The 18,087-nt window shown below is 46.6% G+C and overlaps 1 protein-coding gene and 1 pseudogene across 2 annotated transcripts in view; one reads left to right on the forward strand and one right to left on the reverse strand.

The window, feature by feature from the left end:
• Nucleotides 1–18,087, reverse strand: part of CSPG5 (chondroitin sulfate proteoglycan 5) — a 52,747-nt gene continuing 34,660 nt past the window's right edge. For both annotated transcript variants that reach the window (XM_053897603.1, XM_053897602.1), the window contains one exon: nt 1–838. In XM_053897603.1, the coding sequence (XP_053753578.1) occupies nt 707–838 (132 nt within the window). In that variant the 3' untranslated portion in view covers nt 1–706. The remainder of the gene's footprint in view (nt 839–18,087) is intronic.
• LOC109247741 (AP-3 complex subunit sigma-1-like) lies at nt 14,057–14,859 on the forward strand (annotated as a pseudogene).

Consider the following 18,087-nt stretch of genomic DNA (forward strand, 5'->3'; position numbering starts at 1 on the left):
GAGAGAGAGAGAGAGAGACAGAATGCAAACAGGGGGAGGGGCAGAGAGAGAGAGGGAGACACAGAATCTGAAGCAGACTCCAGGCTCTGAACTGTCAGCACAGAGCCCGACTCGGGGCTGGAACTCACCAACTACAAGATCATTACCTGAGCTGAAGTCAGACACATAACCGGCTGAATCACCCAGGTGCCCCTCCAGAGACTTTATAATTGTCACCAGCTGGACTAGGGAAGGGGACTGCAGAGCTCCTCATACTGTCAAGCCAGAAGTGGACCTCTAGGGGACTGTTGAAGGTATCATTACTATTTTGCTTGGATGTTACAAGATATCAAATCACTAGGTGACCATCATCAGCATTGAAGTAACATTTCTACTTTCTGCAGCTCTTTCCTATAAAAAGAGCAGAAATTGTGAGGGGCAGCATGGGGTATTCCCTCCACACACACCCCCCCCACTCCGTTCCCCCGTTGCTGAGGCTAAGTTCTGGGTGGGTGCACCTGAGGCGGTAGCTCCCTTAGTCAGCTCAGGTGAGAGGCTGTAGATGGCTTCAGTGCCACTGAGAACACTGGGGCCCTCGCGTCCTCACCCGGGCTCATAAAGTGGAGACGAGCTGGGAAGAGTTGAAGCTTCTTCCCTCCAGTTCCTGGAGCAGGGGGTCATTCAGAGACGGAGGGGCCCTGTCCCTAAGATTGTCCTGAGCTGGAGCTCAGAGATTTTTCCTGGGGCGAGGAGAAGGCAAAGGGAACTCCAAGTTTCTTCTCAAAGGAACTGACTTCATTTGCAGCAGAGTGTGGAGAAGTTCCAGCCTAAGGGCGCTCTCAAAACAAGGCATGTTGTGCTGAAAAGCAATTATGGGAGATTCATTAGAGATAGAAGTTAAATGGTAGGTTGGCTAGTTTACCAGACAGAACTGGGGAAAGATATCGCCAAGAAGAGCTATCCTGGGGTCAGAACAAATCTCAAACATGGCCCTTAAGAGATGTTCCTTCAGGGGTGCCTGGGTGGCTCAGTCAGTTGAGAGTCTGACTCTTGGTTTCAGCTTGGGTCATGATTTCACGGTTCATGAGTTTAAGCCCGGCGTTGGGCTCTGTGCTGGGGGTGCAGAGCCTGCTTGGGATTCTTTCTCTCCCCTCACCCCACTCTGACCCTCCTGGGCTCATTCTCTCTCTAAATAAATAAATAGACTTAAAAAAAAGAGGGGGCATGTGTCTGGGTGGCTCAGTTGGCTGAGTGACTGACTTCAGCTCAGGTCATGATCTCATGGTTTATGAGTTCGAGCCCTGCATTTGGGCTCTGTGCTGACAGCTCAGAGCCTGGAGCCTGCTTCAGATTCTGTGTCTCCCTTTCTCCCTGCCCTTCCCGCACTCACGCTCTGTCTCTGTCTTTCTCTCTCAAAAATAAATAAACATTTTATAAAAAAAAAAAAAAAGAGAGAGAGAGAGAGATTCCTTCAAAGGAGCCCCATCTTAACTAGATCAGTCTGTGGATCAGTTTATGCCCCAAGGCATACTGTTGAAAACGTTGATGGGGGGGGGGGTGTATGTGTGTGAAACAGGTGATGGGGATTAAGGAGTGCACTTGTGATGAGCACTGGGTGACGTATGAAATCGCATGTGTGTGTTTTTTTAAGTAAACTCTGCACTCAACATGGGGCTCAAACTGACAGCCCCAAGATTAAGAGTCACATGCTCCACCAACGGAGCCAGCCCAGGAGCCCCAGATGGCTCACTTTTTAACAACACTGAATAATATTCCATTACCGGATGTACCACAATTCATTTATCCTTCACCTGCTGAAGGACATCTTGGTCGCTTTCAAGTTTTGGCAATTATAAATAAAGCTGCTATAAACATCCCATGCAGGTTTTTGTGTGAACATGTTTTCAATTCCTCTGGGTAAATACCAAGGAGGGAGACTGCTGGACTATATAGTAAGAGTACGGTTAGCTTTGTCAGAAACTGCCAAACTGTCTTCCAAAGTGCCTATACCATTTTGCGTTCCCACCAACATAGGATGAGAATTTATGGCATTATTTTAAATTTCATTGACAGTTCGTTGTACTGAAATACAACTAATTTTTGCATATTGATCTTGTATCTTTCAACCTTACTAAACTCATTTATTAGCTCTAATAGTTGTGTGTGTATGTTGCTTAGGATTTTCTACATACAAGTTCATGCCATCTATAAATATAATTTTGCTTCTTCCTTTTCCAATCTGGATGCTTTTTATATTACTCCCTTGCCAATTACCCTGGCTTGAACTTCCAGTACAAGGCAACATGGAGACTCACATTTCCAGCCCACACCTCTCTCCAGGCGTCTCACTGACATCTGTACATGGACACCTAATAGGCACCTCCTACCAACTCATGATCATCTCCTCAAACCTGCTTCTCCCCCAGTCTCCCCCAGTTCTGACCTTCTGGTGTTGAAGTCAAGTTCCCCTCCATTCCTCACTTTCTCTCATCCCCACATTGGATCCATCAACAACACCTGGTGCCTCGGCCTCCAAAATATGCCCAGCTCTACAACCACCAGCCCACTCTGAACCTCCAGAACCACGTGCTTGGATCAGTGCAGTAGGCTCCTAACCAGTCCTCCTGCTCCTGCCCTTGCCTCAGCCTCAGCCTAAGTGCAGTGACCCTTTTAAAACTGAGTTAGACCATAGCACCCCTCTGCTATAAATCCCTCTATGGATCCCATCACATTCTGAGAAGAGCTGGGGCCCTTGCAGTGACCTCATTGCCTAGGTTACATTTCTGACCTCACCTCTTCTACCAGCCTCCCCATCACTCACCCCTCAGTGCCCCATTGGACTTCTTGCTGGTTCTTGAACACCCCAGGTAGTTACCTCCAACTGTTGTTGGTTCCCTTTGCCTGGAATGCTCTTCCCTCAGTTATGAGATCTGCACTTGGTTGCCCCTCGCCTCCTTCAGGCTTCCACGCAAATGCTATCTTCTCGGGCAGATGGTATCTCTCCCATATCAGTATAAATCCCATTCCACATGATCTTCTTACAACATGATAATGACACTCCTTTAGGGGTAGGGTGGATGATGTCTGTGTTTCCTTCCCTTGGACCCCGACAGAGTTCTGTAATTGCCTTGACCAAGGTGATGGCAGAAGTGACCCTGATTTCCAAAGCTGGAAATCTCTCCCACTCACATGCTTCTAGAGCCCTGACTGCAACATGAGATGCTCTGGGGGAGAGAGCAAGTGGAGAGGGCACAGAAAGACAGAGAGAGATGTGGCTCTCTGGGTCTCACCCAGACGAGGCACCAGACATGTGAGTGAAGGAGCCCTCAAGGTGATGGTCCTGGCTCACACACCCTCTGACTGCAACCTCATGAGACACCCCGAGTCAGAACTACCCGGCTCTCAAATTCCTGACCCATAGAACCCAAGAGGGATGGTAAGTGATTCTGGTGCATAAGCCACTTGTTTGGGATGATTTCTTACACAGCCATAGAAACTTGATTTTTCTACCTGGCGCTTACCACTACCTGACATATCATATATTTTAATTACTCAGTGTCTCCCAAGGGCAGGGATTTTCGCCTGTCAGCTTCATTGCTGTACCACCAGTGCCTAGATCCAGGCTTTGTACATAGTAGGTGGTCAATATTTGTTGAATAGAATGAATGACTATACCTAGTAAAATGACCAACAATGTACACAGGAATCATGATGCTAGTTTAGATGGTGGTTACCTCCAGGAAGCAAATATCAGGGGCCTTCATCATATGTGTATTTTCTTCTCGAAAGAAAACAAGCAAATATGGCAAGATGCTTACACTTGATTAAAAAGTGAACTTGCCACATTATTTTCTATCCTTTCCATGACAAAACATTTTTTATAAAACTAAGACTTGTACATAAATGTTCATAACAGCTTCTTTTGTAGCAGAAAGTGGGGACAGACCAAATGCCCATCAGGTGGTGAACAGATAAACTGTGCCATATTCTCAGCAATAAGAACAAAATACTGATACAGTCAACACCCATAACCATTATGCTGAGAGAAAGAAATCCTATCCAACAGAGTATATACTGAATGATTCCATTTATAAGCAATTCGAGAGCAGGCAAGACTGACCAGTGCTGGGAAGACATCACCTCAGTGCCTTTCTGGAGGGCAAGGCCCGACTTCCAGACAAGGCCAGGCAGCCTCTTTGTCTCACATTCCTTCTTCTAGTCCCAGCTCGGGCCTTCCCTCACCAGGTGACCCTGAGCAAGTCATGGCCTCTCTCTGGGCCACAGTTTCCCCCATGTACATTTCAGTGGAGGCTGGAATGGGTGTCTGATGCTTCCTCCCATCCTGACATTCCAGGATTCTCTGATTCCCTTGCAAGCCATGGCCACCTCGGGAAATCCCTTGAGCCAGCCTGCAGGTGGCTTGGGCCTCCCAGGCCGGGTGAGGAGCTCTCCCTTGGGGTCTGGAGCCCCAGCCTCAGGCAGACCTGGATGGGGCTGGATGCCAGGCACCGACCTTGATTGGGCTGGGGCTTCCCTCACTCCTGCAAAGCACAGGGCTCGGAGGGTGAGAGATCTGGCAATGCCCCCTCAGCTTTTGTTCCTGTCTCTAGGGCTGTGCAAGCCAATGAAAATGCAGCCCTGAGAATAAAAGCCCCTTGTCCAGAGTTCTGAGCCCTAATCCTCTTACACGTCAGCAGCGGAAAGCCGGAGCCGGTGGCAGAAGGGGCGCTCTGATTTCCCTGCCAGCCGTCCCTCGTCCCACACTCTGGTGCCAGCCCCGTCCCATCACACAGTCTGGCATCCCGGGCCAAGGAACTGCACAGCTGAATGTAATCACCACTCAGGTCTCTGATGATGGAGCCATTAGACTGTGAGCTCTGGCCGGGACTGGCCAGCCCAAGAGAGTCTGAGCATCCACTGGCCCTAGGATCTACAGAGCCCCAACTTTGCCCAGTGTGGCCTGTCCCAAGGGTCTGCCTCCCTCCCCTGGGGGCCCAGAATGTTCCTCAAGCGATAAAGTCGGGGGGACTTGATTGGATAGTCACAGGGTCTATCTGAGCTCACCCACCCCTTAAGGAAGCACAATCGGAGCCCCTGTCATAGGAGTGGAGGGACAGACACCTCCAACCAGCCAAGAAGTGCCACAGCAACAGTGTGGCCACAGGCAGGTGCGTCCAACCTGCCCAACCCCAAGGAGGCTGGGCAAGATTTTGCGAACTTTGAAGAGAGAAGAGGGGGTGGACAGGGCACTGGGACCAGGCTGGGAGAAGAGGGGACAGGCCCATTCTGAGGATGTGGGGAGAGTAGCTGGCAATGGCCACACAGACACTGTAAAATGTAACCTGTGCTGGAGGCCTGGGCACCTGCAATGGGAGACACTTACCCCAGGGAGGCAGGGCTTCAGGAAGCCAGGGGACAACCTGGGCATCAGCTTTACTTGAATATTTAGTTGGAGAGAAGTGAAGAATTTTTTTTTAATTTTTAATGTTTATTTATTTTTGAGAGAGAGAGAGAGAGACAGAGCATGAGTGGGGAAGGGGCAGAGAGAGAGGGAGACACAGAATCCGAAGCAGGCTGCAGGTTCTGAGCTGTCTGCACAGAGCCCAATTAGGGGATTGAACTCACAGACTACGAGTTCATGATCTGAGCCAAAGTTGGAAGCTTAACCAACTGAGCCACCTAGGCGCCCCGAGAAGTTAAGAATTTAATGTATAAGTGCTACAATAGTCGATCCTTTAAAATTAAAATAAACAGGGGTGCCTGGGTGGCTTAGTCGTTTGAGCGTCTGACTTTGGCTCAGGTCATGATCTCACAGTTCGTGAGTTCGAGCCCCATGTTGGGCTCTGTGCTGACAGCTCAGAGCCTGGAGCCTACTTCGGATTCTGTGTCTGCCTCTCACTCTGCCCCTACCCCACTCACTCTGTCTCTCTCTCTCTCAAAAATAAATAAACATTAAAAACAAAAATTAAAATTAAAATAAACAGAACCATGAAGTCAAACACAAATTTCATGTGAATTTTAAAGATGAAATAAAGAGACTTAAAAAAAAAAAAAAATGTGTGTTTGTAGAGATACTTCAGACTCTGCTAGCAGACCCAGGGCCCTGAGCAGAGGGCCCTGCTTCCACCTTCCACCCGTAAGGTGCAGCTGAGAGAGATGCATGTCCATGGGCAGGTATTGTAATGTGTCCTGGTATGGGTAGGATCAGAACGCTGTGTGTCCCGGGAACCTGGTTGGAAGGAAGGCCCCTCAACGTACTTCAGGCCCGTGGGCGGGAAGAACTGGCAACTGAGTCCATGGCAGGGAGGAGACTGTGCAGCAACCCAGGAGAAGGGCCGAGACAGGAATGGTGATGTCCTGGGATAGAAGCCAGAGCAGAAGTAGGGGGCAGGCAAGGTCACACACCCCGACGTGCAGAGGTGCGGGTTGGAGACCCCGGCCTGCTGCTGCGCCTATGTTCCTCTGCGGCAGACAGGGGAGAGGGGGGCAGCCCGGGACAGGATTGCAGTGGGGCCCGCAGGTTCAGCCTTGCCCAGTCCCAGAGCTGATGCATGCCAGAGGTGGGGTTCTCTGGCACTTGGGAGCCAGGCATGGGCCCAACAACATGGGTGCCCCCAGCCTCCACAGGAAAGGCCCCAGGCAACGGGGCCCCCAGCACACTGTGGACTGCCTCTCCTCCATTCTTTTTTTTTTTTTTTTCAATGTTTATTCATTTTTGAGAAAGAGAGAGAGGGAGAGCATGAGCAGGGGAGGGGCAGATTGAGAGGAAGACGCAGAATCCGAAGCAGGCAGGCTCCAGGCTCTGAGCTGTCAGCACAGAGCCCAACACAGGGCTCAAACCCACGAACTGTGAGATCATGACCTGAGCCGAAGTCGGATGCCCAACAAACTGAGCCACCCAGGTGCCCCTGCCTCTCCTCCATTCTAATCACGCTTCCACCCGCACCACTCCCTGGACCTGTTCAAGTCGAGGTCATCCGGGATACCTACGTGGCTCACCCACAGCCAGGTCTCACTGCTCCCCACCTCATGGAGCTTCAGCAGCCCTTCACATGGCCGATCACGCCCTGACACGGGTTCTTCAGCTCATTTGCCTGCCTGTCCAGCTACTCCCCCCGCTGTTCCTTCTCAATTTCCTTTGCAGCTCCCTCCTCTTTCCCCAGGGCTCTGAGCCCACAGCAGCTTACATTTTTGGTTTTAGAACAATTGCTGCAGGTGTTGAGGGCTCTCTGCTGGGTGTGGACAAAAGAACAGCCCCTTCCTTTCTACCACATCTCACAGCCCTGATCCCCTGCTGGGAACCCCTCCTGCTTGACACCCCCCCCCCCCATATTGCAAAGGATCTTAGTGTGGTCCCCAAATCTGCAGCTGAGAGCTGAAAGGTTCCGATAGCTCTCTGAAGATTTCTCACTGTACTTCACACTTGTCATACACTTGTCACCCCTGCTGCTCCATTCAGTAATTCCTTCATGACTCCTTTAACCCCCAAGGATTCACCTCTCCTGGGCCCTCGGGAAACACAATGAGGAAGACAGCTGTTTCACTGAGAAACCAGAAAATAAGTACTGTGCCTATAGATTTTTTTAATGCAAATTTCAAAATAACTTTCCCTAGAGGATTAATAAGAACATAAAGATATTTGAATGAATATATAAGAAGGTTAAGGGATTAAAAAATGCTGGTCTGAAAAAAAAAACCTGTAGAAATATACTACTAAATTTTTATGTCCCTCTTTCTATATACTTGGTTAAAAAAGTAAAATACATTAAGCAATCATCTTGGGATGAGTGACATTATTCTAATTGTGTACTTGAGAATAATGTGCCTTCGGTAAGGTTTTTTTCCTTTTTCGTTCTTTTTTAAGTAGGCTCTGGGCCCAACGTGGGGCTCAAACTCATGACCCTGAGATCAAGAGTTGCATGCTCTACTGACTAAGCCAGCCAGGCATCCCAGTTGAGGTTTCTTAAGAAAAAATGCACAGTTGAAAGAAAGATAAAGCACATTTGGTAAACCTAATAAACGTTGAAAGAAGTAGAGCGGGGGAGAAGAAAGAAAGATCAGTCTGGTGTGATGTCTCTCTCGTTGGCCGTGTGTCCCCATCCTCGATTAACTTCACTGAGCCTCACATTCCTTCTTTTGAAGAACAGAGAAAGTGATGCCTACAACATGTCTGAGGGCTGTCGTGAGAATCAGATGAAGTAATGCTCTTGAACGCCTCGTCTGGAACCTGGCTCCAGAGCAGCTCTTAGTAAGCATACTAGTCACAATTCAGTAAAGCCCAAGGAATTGAGGGTTACGGTGAAGGAATATCATGGTCATTCAAGGGCTGAGCGGCAACCTTCTAAATTTCCCCCATCAAGCCTGCTGTCACCTACATGCTCCTGTCTGTATCACGCCAGAGGAGCCCAGATGTGATGCAGGCCCAATGGCAGCCTCCGCTGACCCCACGGGGAGGCCTGGAGCTAAAATGGGTCATCAGGATTGTCTGGCATTGGGCCAAGGTGGCCAGGGGTTTTGCCCCCAGCTGGATCAGTTGTTGGATGTGGGGGGCCACCGTGAGAAGGGGGTGACCTCGAGCAGCTGACCAAGGTCCTTCCTGGGGGAGCATCTGGGTGGTGGCGCTGACACAGGACGTGGGTGGGCACAGAGGTGGAGGTGCTGGAAGGACCATCAGGGCGAGGTTATGTGGAGGGAGGGCTGAAATGACAGAAACGGGGAAGATGACCTGGAAGCTTGGCCTGTGGGTGGACCCTGAGCCAGCTGGAGCTCTGGGAGTTGGGGGCTGTGAGCCCTGTTACATCCTGAAGCTCGGAACCGTGCAACCTGCTGCCTACAGCTCCGCTGATGGGCTTGCAAAGTCCTCCAGGAAGGAGAGCTTGAGTGGGAGCTTCACAGTTCACGAAGCGCCGTTCACACTCCCCATTCGCCATCCCCACCACCGTCACTAGCTGGCTTTCAACGCCACTAACCCTACACCCCGGAACTGACGTAGCCAGAGAGGAGTTGATAGCAGGGGAAAAGCCAGGCCCCAGGTTGAACGATGACTTATGAAGGGCTTGGTTGGGGGTGTCCTGGTGGCACATTCAGCAAACACAAGGGTGGCGAAGATATGGGCAGTTAGAGCTTACATGTTTCTAGAGGACACAACTAACTGTAGGGCTCAGAATAAGCTTACCAGGTTAGAAATACGAAACTTGGTTTTGACAAAGGCCAAGTCCAGCTCACAGGTCCCCAAACCCAACTGAAGAGTTAGAGCAATCACGTTCCTCAGGAAAATGACCTCAGGGACTGCATGAGTATCAGTTCAGGACGACCCAACAGAGGCATGCATGGTGCGGGCGTGGGTATAAGGCAAGTTGCCAAGGTCCTCAGACCCAAGCAAGAAGAGTCCTCAGGGTCAAGGGACATGCCTGCTCAGAATCCATACTCTCCTCTTCTAGGCCGTACTCAGTACCCAGAACCCCAGAATCTCTTGCCCAAATGGCCCTGAGCCTGCTTCCTTAGCCCTCTCCCTGAGGGATGGGGTCAGAGAGGCTGAGGGGTATAGACAAAGCTGGAACAGGGGGATTCAGGTGTCCCTATGTATGTTCCTGGTGTGTCTTGCATTGAAGGTGGAGACAGGCCTAGGAGGGAAGGGGACCAGGCCGCAGGACTGCTGTCCCAGCTCCATCACACTCTGGGGCAGAACTCCAAGTTCAAGAATCCTACATGCAAGCTTAGCCTTCCAAGACATTAGGAGGGTACGAAGATCGAGTAGCAGAGCTTATTGAATGGTTAGCGTGAATCGTAACTTGTAAACTTTCAGACATGGATCTGCATTTGTACTTCAGGCCTGGCCCTGTGAGTGCTGGGGTGAACCTGGGCAAGTGTCCCCTCTGGGTTCACACCTAGAGTACAGAGACCCCCGGACCCACCCAGGATTTCCTGAAAAGAGCACCCAGGAAACCAGGGGGCCAGGAGAGCCATCATATGAGGGATGTCTGAAGGGATTAAGACATTCACCTGGAAGAAGAGAAGGCTCAGGAACAGCATTCTGGCTGTCCTTGAGTCCTGAAAAGACCATCAAAGCAACAAAAGAGACTTCCTGATTCATTCCAAGTGAATAGAGAATGAAATGAGAACGAGGAGGTGACATGGACAGAGGGGCCAGAGGGCTCAATAGAAAATGACCCATTTAGGGATGCCTGGCTGGCTTAGTTGGTAGAGCATCCAACTCTTGATCTCAGGGTTGTAAGTTCAAGCCCTACATTGGGCATGGAGCCTACTTAAAAAAAAAATGACTCTTGTAACAAGAAGGTGTGGAAGGTGGCAGAAGAGGAAAAATGGACTGTGGAGGGAGGTCATGAGAGCCTTCTTGCTGATCTTGAAGGATTTTTCTAGAGGTGATTTAGGCTACAGAGAGGTGACCAGGACCAGCTGATAATTAAGCTCTTCCTTGACCTGAGTCTGACTGATGAGTGGCACCTTGCAAGTCGCTCACAGACGAGGCCTCCCCTGGTCCCACCATCAAACATCTGAAAACTCTTTCCATGTTCCAGGAAGTACAAATTTTGAGGTATAGAGCAGAGACGTCACAGCAGTACCTGGCAAGCCAGCTTGGCCCACCACACTTCAGAGGGGACCTGCCATCTACTTTTGTTGGCCATGATCTCATCTGGTTTTGGGGGGCTTGGCAGGGTCTCTGGGGAGTGTGACAATTCTCACATGAACACATCTGCACGGATGCCAGAGCAGAGTCCTGTGCCTGGTGTTGGCAGGGCCTGGGTGGCCACAGGAGCCGAAGGGAGGTCTTTTTTCTTGTGGGAACTCATTCCAGTTGCCAGCAGAGTGAGGAACAGAGCTGTGTCACTTGGCTTTCTGGTGGTTATTCCTGGCAACCTTCCTTGGCCTTGTCATGGCCTTGGGCAGGGACCCAGTCTACCCCAGGGTTTCCATTTCTCCGTTTGTAGAACAAGGGTGAACTTCTGCCCTGGCTGGCCGCAGAGCCGGCCAGACCAGGAAGCATGCTGTCCTCCTTGAGAGGCTGAAGTGGCAGCCAGGGTAAAGACAAGTGAGAAGCGGGACCTGCCGCCTCCCAAGAGAGGCCCAATTAGGGCAGTGAGCAGTTCCCACCGGAGTCTCTGGCCAACCCTCAAAGCAGGCCGCGTGGGCAGGCAGCAGCGGGCTGTGTGATTAATGATGGCAGCTTGGGCCGCCCACTGGGCCTGGCCTCAGGAACTTCAAATGAGCACATGTAGTGCCAAGGGGGAAGCAGGCCAGCTCCGTTCCTTCTGCAGGGAAGGGATGAGAAGGAGCCAGCACAAGAGCACCCAGCAACAACAAGGCAATGCCAAACAAAGGGCCATGCTTTTGAGGCCTCCTGGGACCTCTGCACAAGCCTCCCCTGGGGACCCCAGAGATGGGGCGTCCTCAGGGATCCAGCGATGGGTTCACTCTACAGGCCCCAATGAATACACCCTGAGGAAGGCTCAGTCCTATTCCTGGCCCCAGGCTGTGGATGTAAATAAGAAACTGCCCTGTTCTCAGGGAACTAGAGTCTACAGCTCATTCATTCATCCATCCATCCATTCATCCATCCAATCATTCATACATCCATCCAATCATTCATTCATCCATGCAGTAAAGACTTCCACCTCCCTGCAGTGCCCTGGAACCACAGTTGTGAACAAGACAGGATCTCTGCTCTCAAGAAACTACTGCTATTCCATGTAAGTCAGACAGAAAACAAGTACCCAATAATGAAAACCCAGGGAGGCAACGGTGGGTATGAGCATTGACTCTAGGGTCAGAAATCCTAGGTTCAAGTCCCAGTTCTAGCTCCACCTTCTGACCAAGAGGAAGCTATTTAAAACTTCTTTGCCTCAGCTTTCTTCTCTGGAAAGTGGGGATAATAAAAGCATCTATCGTATGGCATAGTTACAAGGATTAAAAGAGTTAATATTTGTAAAGTACTTCAAACTGTAAATGGCATATAGTAAATACTGTACAAATATTTGTTAAAAAATAAAAATAGTGCCCAATAGTGAAAAGTATTATGAGGACCTTAATGGGGAGGGTGTGTGTGGAGGGAAGCATATTAGAAAAGGGAAAAGTTGAAATGCTTTTGGCTTCCAGAAACCTGAAGACAGAACAGCTCCAGAACTGGCCAGTTCTTATGTTCAGTGATATCTCTGAAGAACCAGGCACTCTCCATTTCTCTGTGTTGCTATCTTTAGCCTTGCCCTCAGGCTAGTGCCCTCACAGTCTGAAGGTGGCTGTTGCAGTGCCAGGCGTTACAGGCATCTACTAAAGAGATCATCATTTCCTGGCAGTAGGAAATTTTTCACAGAATTCCTCCAGCAAGCTTCTCTCATTTACCAGGGCAGCATCTCATGCTCAAGCTCAAAACCAATCAATGGCATGGTGACAGAGATCACCCTGATTGGCTTGCCAATCAGGACCTACCCTGAAACATGGGGTCTCTCAGAAGAGGCATAATGATGAAGGCTGTTAGGAATGTGATACCTTATGGATAGACAGTCAACAAAGTATGCAATAGACTGTAAGGCAAGGCTTCATTGAGAATATCCACCCATGGGATGCCAGTTGGCTCAGTTGTTGAGCATCTGACTTTTGGTTTCGGCTCAGGTCTTGACCTCAGGGTCATGCGTTCAAGCCTTGCATTGGGCTCCATGCTGGGCATGAAGCTTACTTGAAACAAACAAACAAACAAACAAACAAGCAAAGCAAAGAAAAAAAAATCCACCTGAGTGGGGATCTGAATAATGAGGAAGAGTCAACCTTACATCTACATAAGGGGAAGATAGCCTGGGCAGACAGGCACTTGTACTTTGTATCAAGTACAAAAAGACTCTGAGGTGAAAATGAGCTTGCAACTCAGGGAAAGAAAGACCAGAGTGACTCAGGAATGGATTGAACAAAGGGACACAGTGTAAAATCATAACAAAAAGTAGCTTTAGAAATTGCAAATATATGGAGAGAATTTTAAAATATTAACTGTAGCACATATGTCGAGGGAGGAACAAGTGAGTTAGCCTCCTAAGGTTTTTGCATTGTCTGGGAGAAGGGTAATAACAATACTAGTATCAGACACTAATACTAGTATCAGATAATACTAGTATCAGATTAGTATCAGTAAAAGAAAGTAATGTGTACTGCAATTTCGAGAGCTGTGCTATCCAATATGATAGCCACTAGCCACATATGGGTGTTGAAAATCAAGCAAGGTAAAACTAAAAAACAATTTCAAATTCAGTTCCTCCGTTCTGTTAGCCACATTTCAAATGTTCAATAGCCACTTGTAGCTAGTAGGCTACTACATTGGACAGCATAAATCTGGAACATTTCCAGTGATCACAGGATGGAAAATTGGTCAGAACTGTTCTAGAGAAACCACTAAATAAACAGAAAAAGAGTTAATAGGGGCGCCTGGATGGCTCAGTCGATTGAGTGTCCGACTTCGGCGCAGATCACGATCTCACAGTTGGTGAATTCAAACCCCGTATTGGTCTCTCTGCTGTCAGTGCAGAGCCTGCTTCAGATCCCTTTCTCTCTACCTCTCCCCCGCTCATGCGTGCGCTCTCTCTCTATCTCTCTCTCTCTCAAAAATAAACATTTACAAAGAAAAGGAGTTACTAACTTTCAAATTGATAGTGGCAAAACATGCAATGATAAAAATAATCATTTCATTTTGTAAACTAGGCAAATGGTAAACAAGACGACTTTGAAGCTCCAACTCAACACATGAATTTTCAAAGGAGATTGTTTAAAAAGATCTTGCTAGGGGCACCTGGCTGGCTTAGCCAGAGGCGCATGTGACTCTTGACCTCCGGGTTGTGAGTTCAACCCCACGTTGGGCACAGAATTTATTAAAAAAAAGAAAGAAAGAAAAATATTTTGTCAGGTAGTAGATAAAAGTGTAGAGTGTTTTGATGCAAAAAATTAAAAAGTAAGAAAATGTAAAAGATGAAAAAAAGAAAAAGAGGAACAGAGAATAAAGATAAAGTTCAGAGTAAGGTGGGAGACTTAAATCTAAGTTTATCAGAAATTGTAATATAAATGGACTAAATCTTTCAGTTAAAATTTTTCCAGCGCGCGCGCAGGAGGGGGCGGGTGGGGAACGATCGCCAGTGAGATCCCGAGGCGAGGCTTGCGCGCCCGCCCCCGCCCTGGCCCCCAGCGCCCACCCAGTGGGCCCGGCTCAGCCATGATCAAGGCGACCCTCATCTTCAACAACCACGGGAAGCCGCGGCTCTCCAAGTTCTACCAGCCCCTACAGTGAAGATACACAACAGCAAATCATCAGGGAGACATTCCATTTGGTATCTAAGAGAGATGAAGATGTTTGTAATTTCCTAGAAGGAGGATTGTTAATTGGAGGATCTGACAGCAAACTGATCGATAGACACGATGCAACATTATATTTTGTCTTCTGTGTGGATTCTTCAGAAAGTGAAGTTGGCATTTTAGATCTAATTCAAGTATTTGTGGAAACGTTAGACAAGTGTTTTGAAGATGTCTGAACCGGATTTAATTTTCCATGTGGACAAGGTTCACGATATTCTTGCAGAAATGGTGATGGGGGGAATGGTGTTGGAGGTCAACATGAATGAGATTGTGACACAAATTGACGCGTAAACTGGAGAAATCTGAGGCTGGCTTAGCGGGAGCTCCAGCCTGTGCTGTATCAGCTGTAAAGAATATGAATCTTCTTGAGATCCCAAGAAATATTAACATTGGTGACATCAGTATAAAAGTGCCCAACCTGCCCTCTTTTAAATAAAAAAAAAATTAAAAAGGCCACTCCCAGGGAAAATCCAGGGGGGAAAGTCATCTAAGTTTACCATGCAGTTGTTTCCAAAACTAGAGGAGGAGAGTATTAACCTTTGCTCTTGGATTGAAGTCAAGGTACTACAGAGAAGTTGTGTAAAATTGGTATGGAAGTTCAATGTTGCTCTTCCTGTTCGGTGATTTTGAGGAAATGGAGTAGTTCCAGTGTGACATTTTGTTTTCTTTTCTAAGCTGCATTCCGGTGCCCACCTAAGGCATGCCTCTATGTATTGGCCACTACAGTATTTCAAAAAGTGTGTGAGACATTTCTTTCAACTATATACCATCCAAAATGTTGGTGTTTTGTATGGATCACAAGTGCAGCATTCCAGAGTTCTTTCTGTTATTTGTCACAGTTGTTATTTAAAGAACCAAGTGTGGGGGCGCCTGGGTGGCTCAGTCAGTTGAGCTACCGACTTCCGCTCAGGCCATGATCTCGCAGTTTGTGAGTTCGAGCCCCGCGTCCGGCTCTGTGCTGACAGCTCACAGCCTGGAGCCTGCTTCGGATTCTGTGTCTCCCTCTCTCTCTGCCCCTCCCCCGCTCAAGCTCTGTCTCAGAAATAAATAAACATTAAAAAAAAAAAAAAAAGAACCAAGTATGTATTGCATGAAAACATTGTGACCTTTTTCTCTTAGTTTAAATAAACTCCAAGGTAACTGAACTTCTAAAGAAAAAAAAAAAAAAATCCAGACTGGTAAAACCATCCATATCCTGTTTGTAAGATAAATATCTAAAACAAAAGGATACAGGGGTGCCTGGGTGGCTCAGTCAGTTAAGTGTCAGACCTCTGCTCAGGTCATGATCTCATGGTTTGTGAGTTTGAGACCCACATTGGGCTCCTCACTGACAGTGTGGAGCCTGCTTGGGATTCTCTCTCTCTCTCTCTCTCTCTCTCTCTCTCTCCCTCTCTCTACCACTCTCTTTCTCTCTCTTGTCCTTTTCCCTGTCTTCCTTCTCCCTCTATCTCTTGCCCACCCTCAAAATAAATAAATAGGTTTTTAAAAAAAGTTAGAAAAGGATACAGGATGTTGAAAGTTAAAAAAAAAAAAAAAAAAGGGAAATATACACTTTGTAAGCACTGACCAAAGGAAAAGTGATGTAACTATGGTACCATCGGATCAGACAAAATGGCCAAAGTCATTACAACAGACATAGACAGTCACCCCATAATGCTATAAAGGTTCAATTCACTAGGATATAATCATTTTAAATCAGTATGCATTCTGTAACACGGCCTTGTATTTTGTAAAACAAAAATTGATGTAACTATAAGAAGAAATAGATAAATCTGTGATCATGATAGGAAATTTTTAACCCATTTCTCACAGTCAATAGAAAAATCAGACCAAAAACCATTAAGATACAGAAAATGTAAATAACATTACCATAACCTAGTTGTCGTACCTAGAACACTAAACTCCATGCTGCAGATAATTCTTCATGCATACAGAGAATGACAAAATATGACCATATGTGATCAATAAATCACACGCCAGCAAATTTTAAAGGATTTCAATTATATAGAATATGTTCTTTAATTACAACACAGTTTTGTTAGAATTCAGTAACAACTACAAAATCAGACAACTCCTACAGGTTTAGAAAGAAGGAAACATAATTCTAAGAAGCAAAGGGTCAATGGAAGAAACTGGATAACAAAAATACTACATATCAAAACTAATGGAGCCACAATGGGATTCCGCCTCACACTTACTAAAATGACCACACTCCACAAGACAGATGATAACAAGTATTGTTTCGTGTGTGAAGAGATTGGAACCCATAGAAACTGCTAGTAGAAATGTAAAATGGTGCAGTCACCTTGGAAAACAGTCTGGCAGTTCTTCAAAAGGTTAAGCATGGAATTACTATATGACTCAACAATTTTACTCCTTTGTATCTACTTAAGAGACGTGAAAACATATGTCCACACAAAAAACTTAGACACAAGTGTTCATAATAGCACATTCATACGAGCCAAAAAGCGGAAAAAACTCAAACACCTGTCAACCAATTAATGGATAAATAAAATGTGATATATCCCTACGATGGAATAGTATGTGGTCATAAAAAGAGTGAAAAACTGAAACATGCCACAACATGGGTGGAGCTTGAAGACATTACGCTAAACGAAAGAAGTCACTCACAAGAAGAACGTATACTGTATGATTCCATTTATATGAAATATCTAGAAAAGCAAATCCATAGAGACAGAAAATCAATGCATGGTTGCAAGGGACTATGGGGGGGTGATTAGAAAAGGGAAATAGGTATGGGTTGTCTTTTTGGGGTAATAGATATGTTCTAAAATTGAGGTGATGGTTCACAACTCTGAATACACTAAACATATTGCATTGTATACTCTGGGTGGGTAAATTGTATGGCATAGGAATTATATCTCAGTGAAGCTGTTACAAAGAAAAATTGAGAAAAGGAAAGAAAGTGGAATAATATAAAATGTTTAATTAAACAAAAGGCAGGAAAAGATGGGAAGAGAAAAATTGGAACCAAAAACAAAGGCAACTGATAGAAAACAATAACGAAGTGGTAACTATTAATCCAAGTCTATCAATAGTCACTTTGAATGACAATGCCCAAAATACACCAATTAAAATAGAATATCAGAACGGATCAAAAAACAAGACTCAAGTATAGGTTGCCTGTAAGAAACCTACTTTATTTTTTTATTTTTTAGAGAGAGAGAGAGAAAGAGAGAACGTGCACGCAAGTGGGGTGGTGGGGAGAATGCAGGCTCCATGCCCAGAGCAGAGCCCCACGCTGGGCTCGATCTCATGACCGTGAGATCATGCGTGACCTGAGCTGAAATCGAGAGTTGGACACTTAATTGACTGAGCCATCCAGGCGCCCCCAACCAATACACTTCTAAATAATGCATGAGTTGAAGAAGAAATCTCAACAGAAATTTAAACACATTTTAAACTAAGTGAAAATTAAAACGTAACATTAAAATTTATGGATGCAGTAGAAGTAGTGCTTACAGGGAGATTTACACCATTAAATGCATACATATTAGAGAAGAAGAAAAATCTCAATCATCTAAGTATCTACCTTAGGAAACTAGAAAAAGAAGAGCAAATTAAATTCAAAGTGAGCAAAAGAAAATACATAAGAATTAGAACAGAAATCAGTGAAATGGAAAACAGGAAAGCAACAGAAAAAAATTAATTAAACCAAAAGCTGGAACTTTTAGAATACCAATAAAATCATAAGCCTCTAGTGAGGTTAACTAAGAAAAAAAAGAAGAAACAAGTTACTGA

Source organism: Panthera pardus, unplaced genomic scaffold, assembly GCF_024362965.1.
Source record: "Panthera pardus isolate Hobbes unplaced genomic scaffold, ASM2436296v1 HiC_scaffold_8, whole genome shotgun sequence".
NCBI lineage: Eukaryota > Metazoa > Chordata > Mammalia > Carnivora > Felidae > Panthera > Panthera pardus.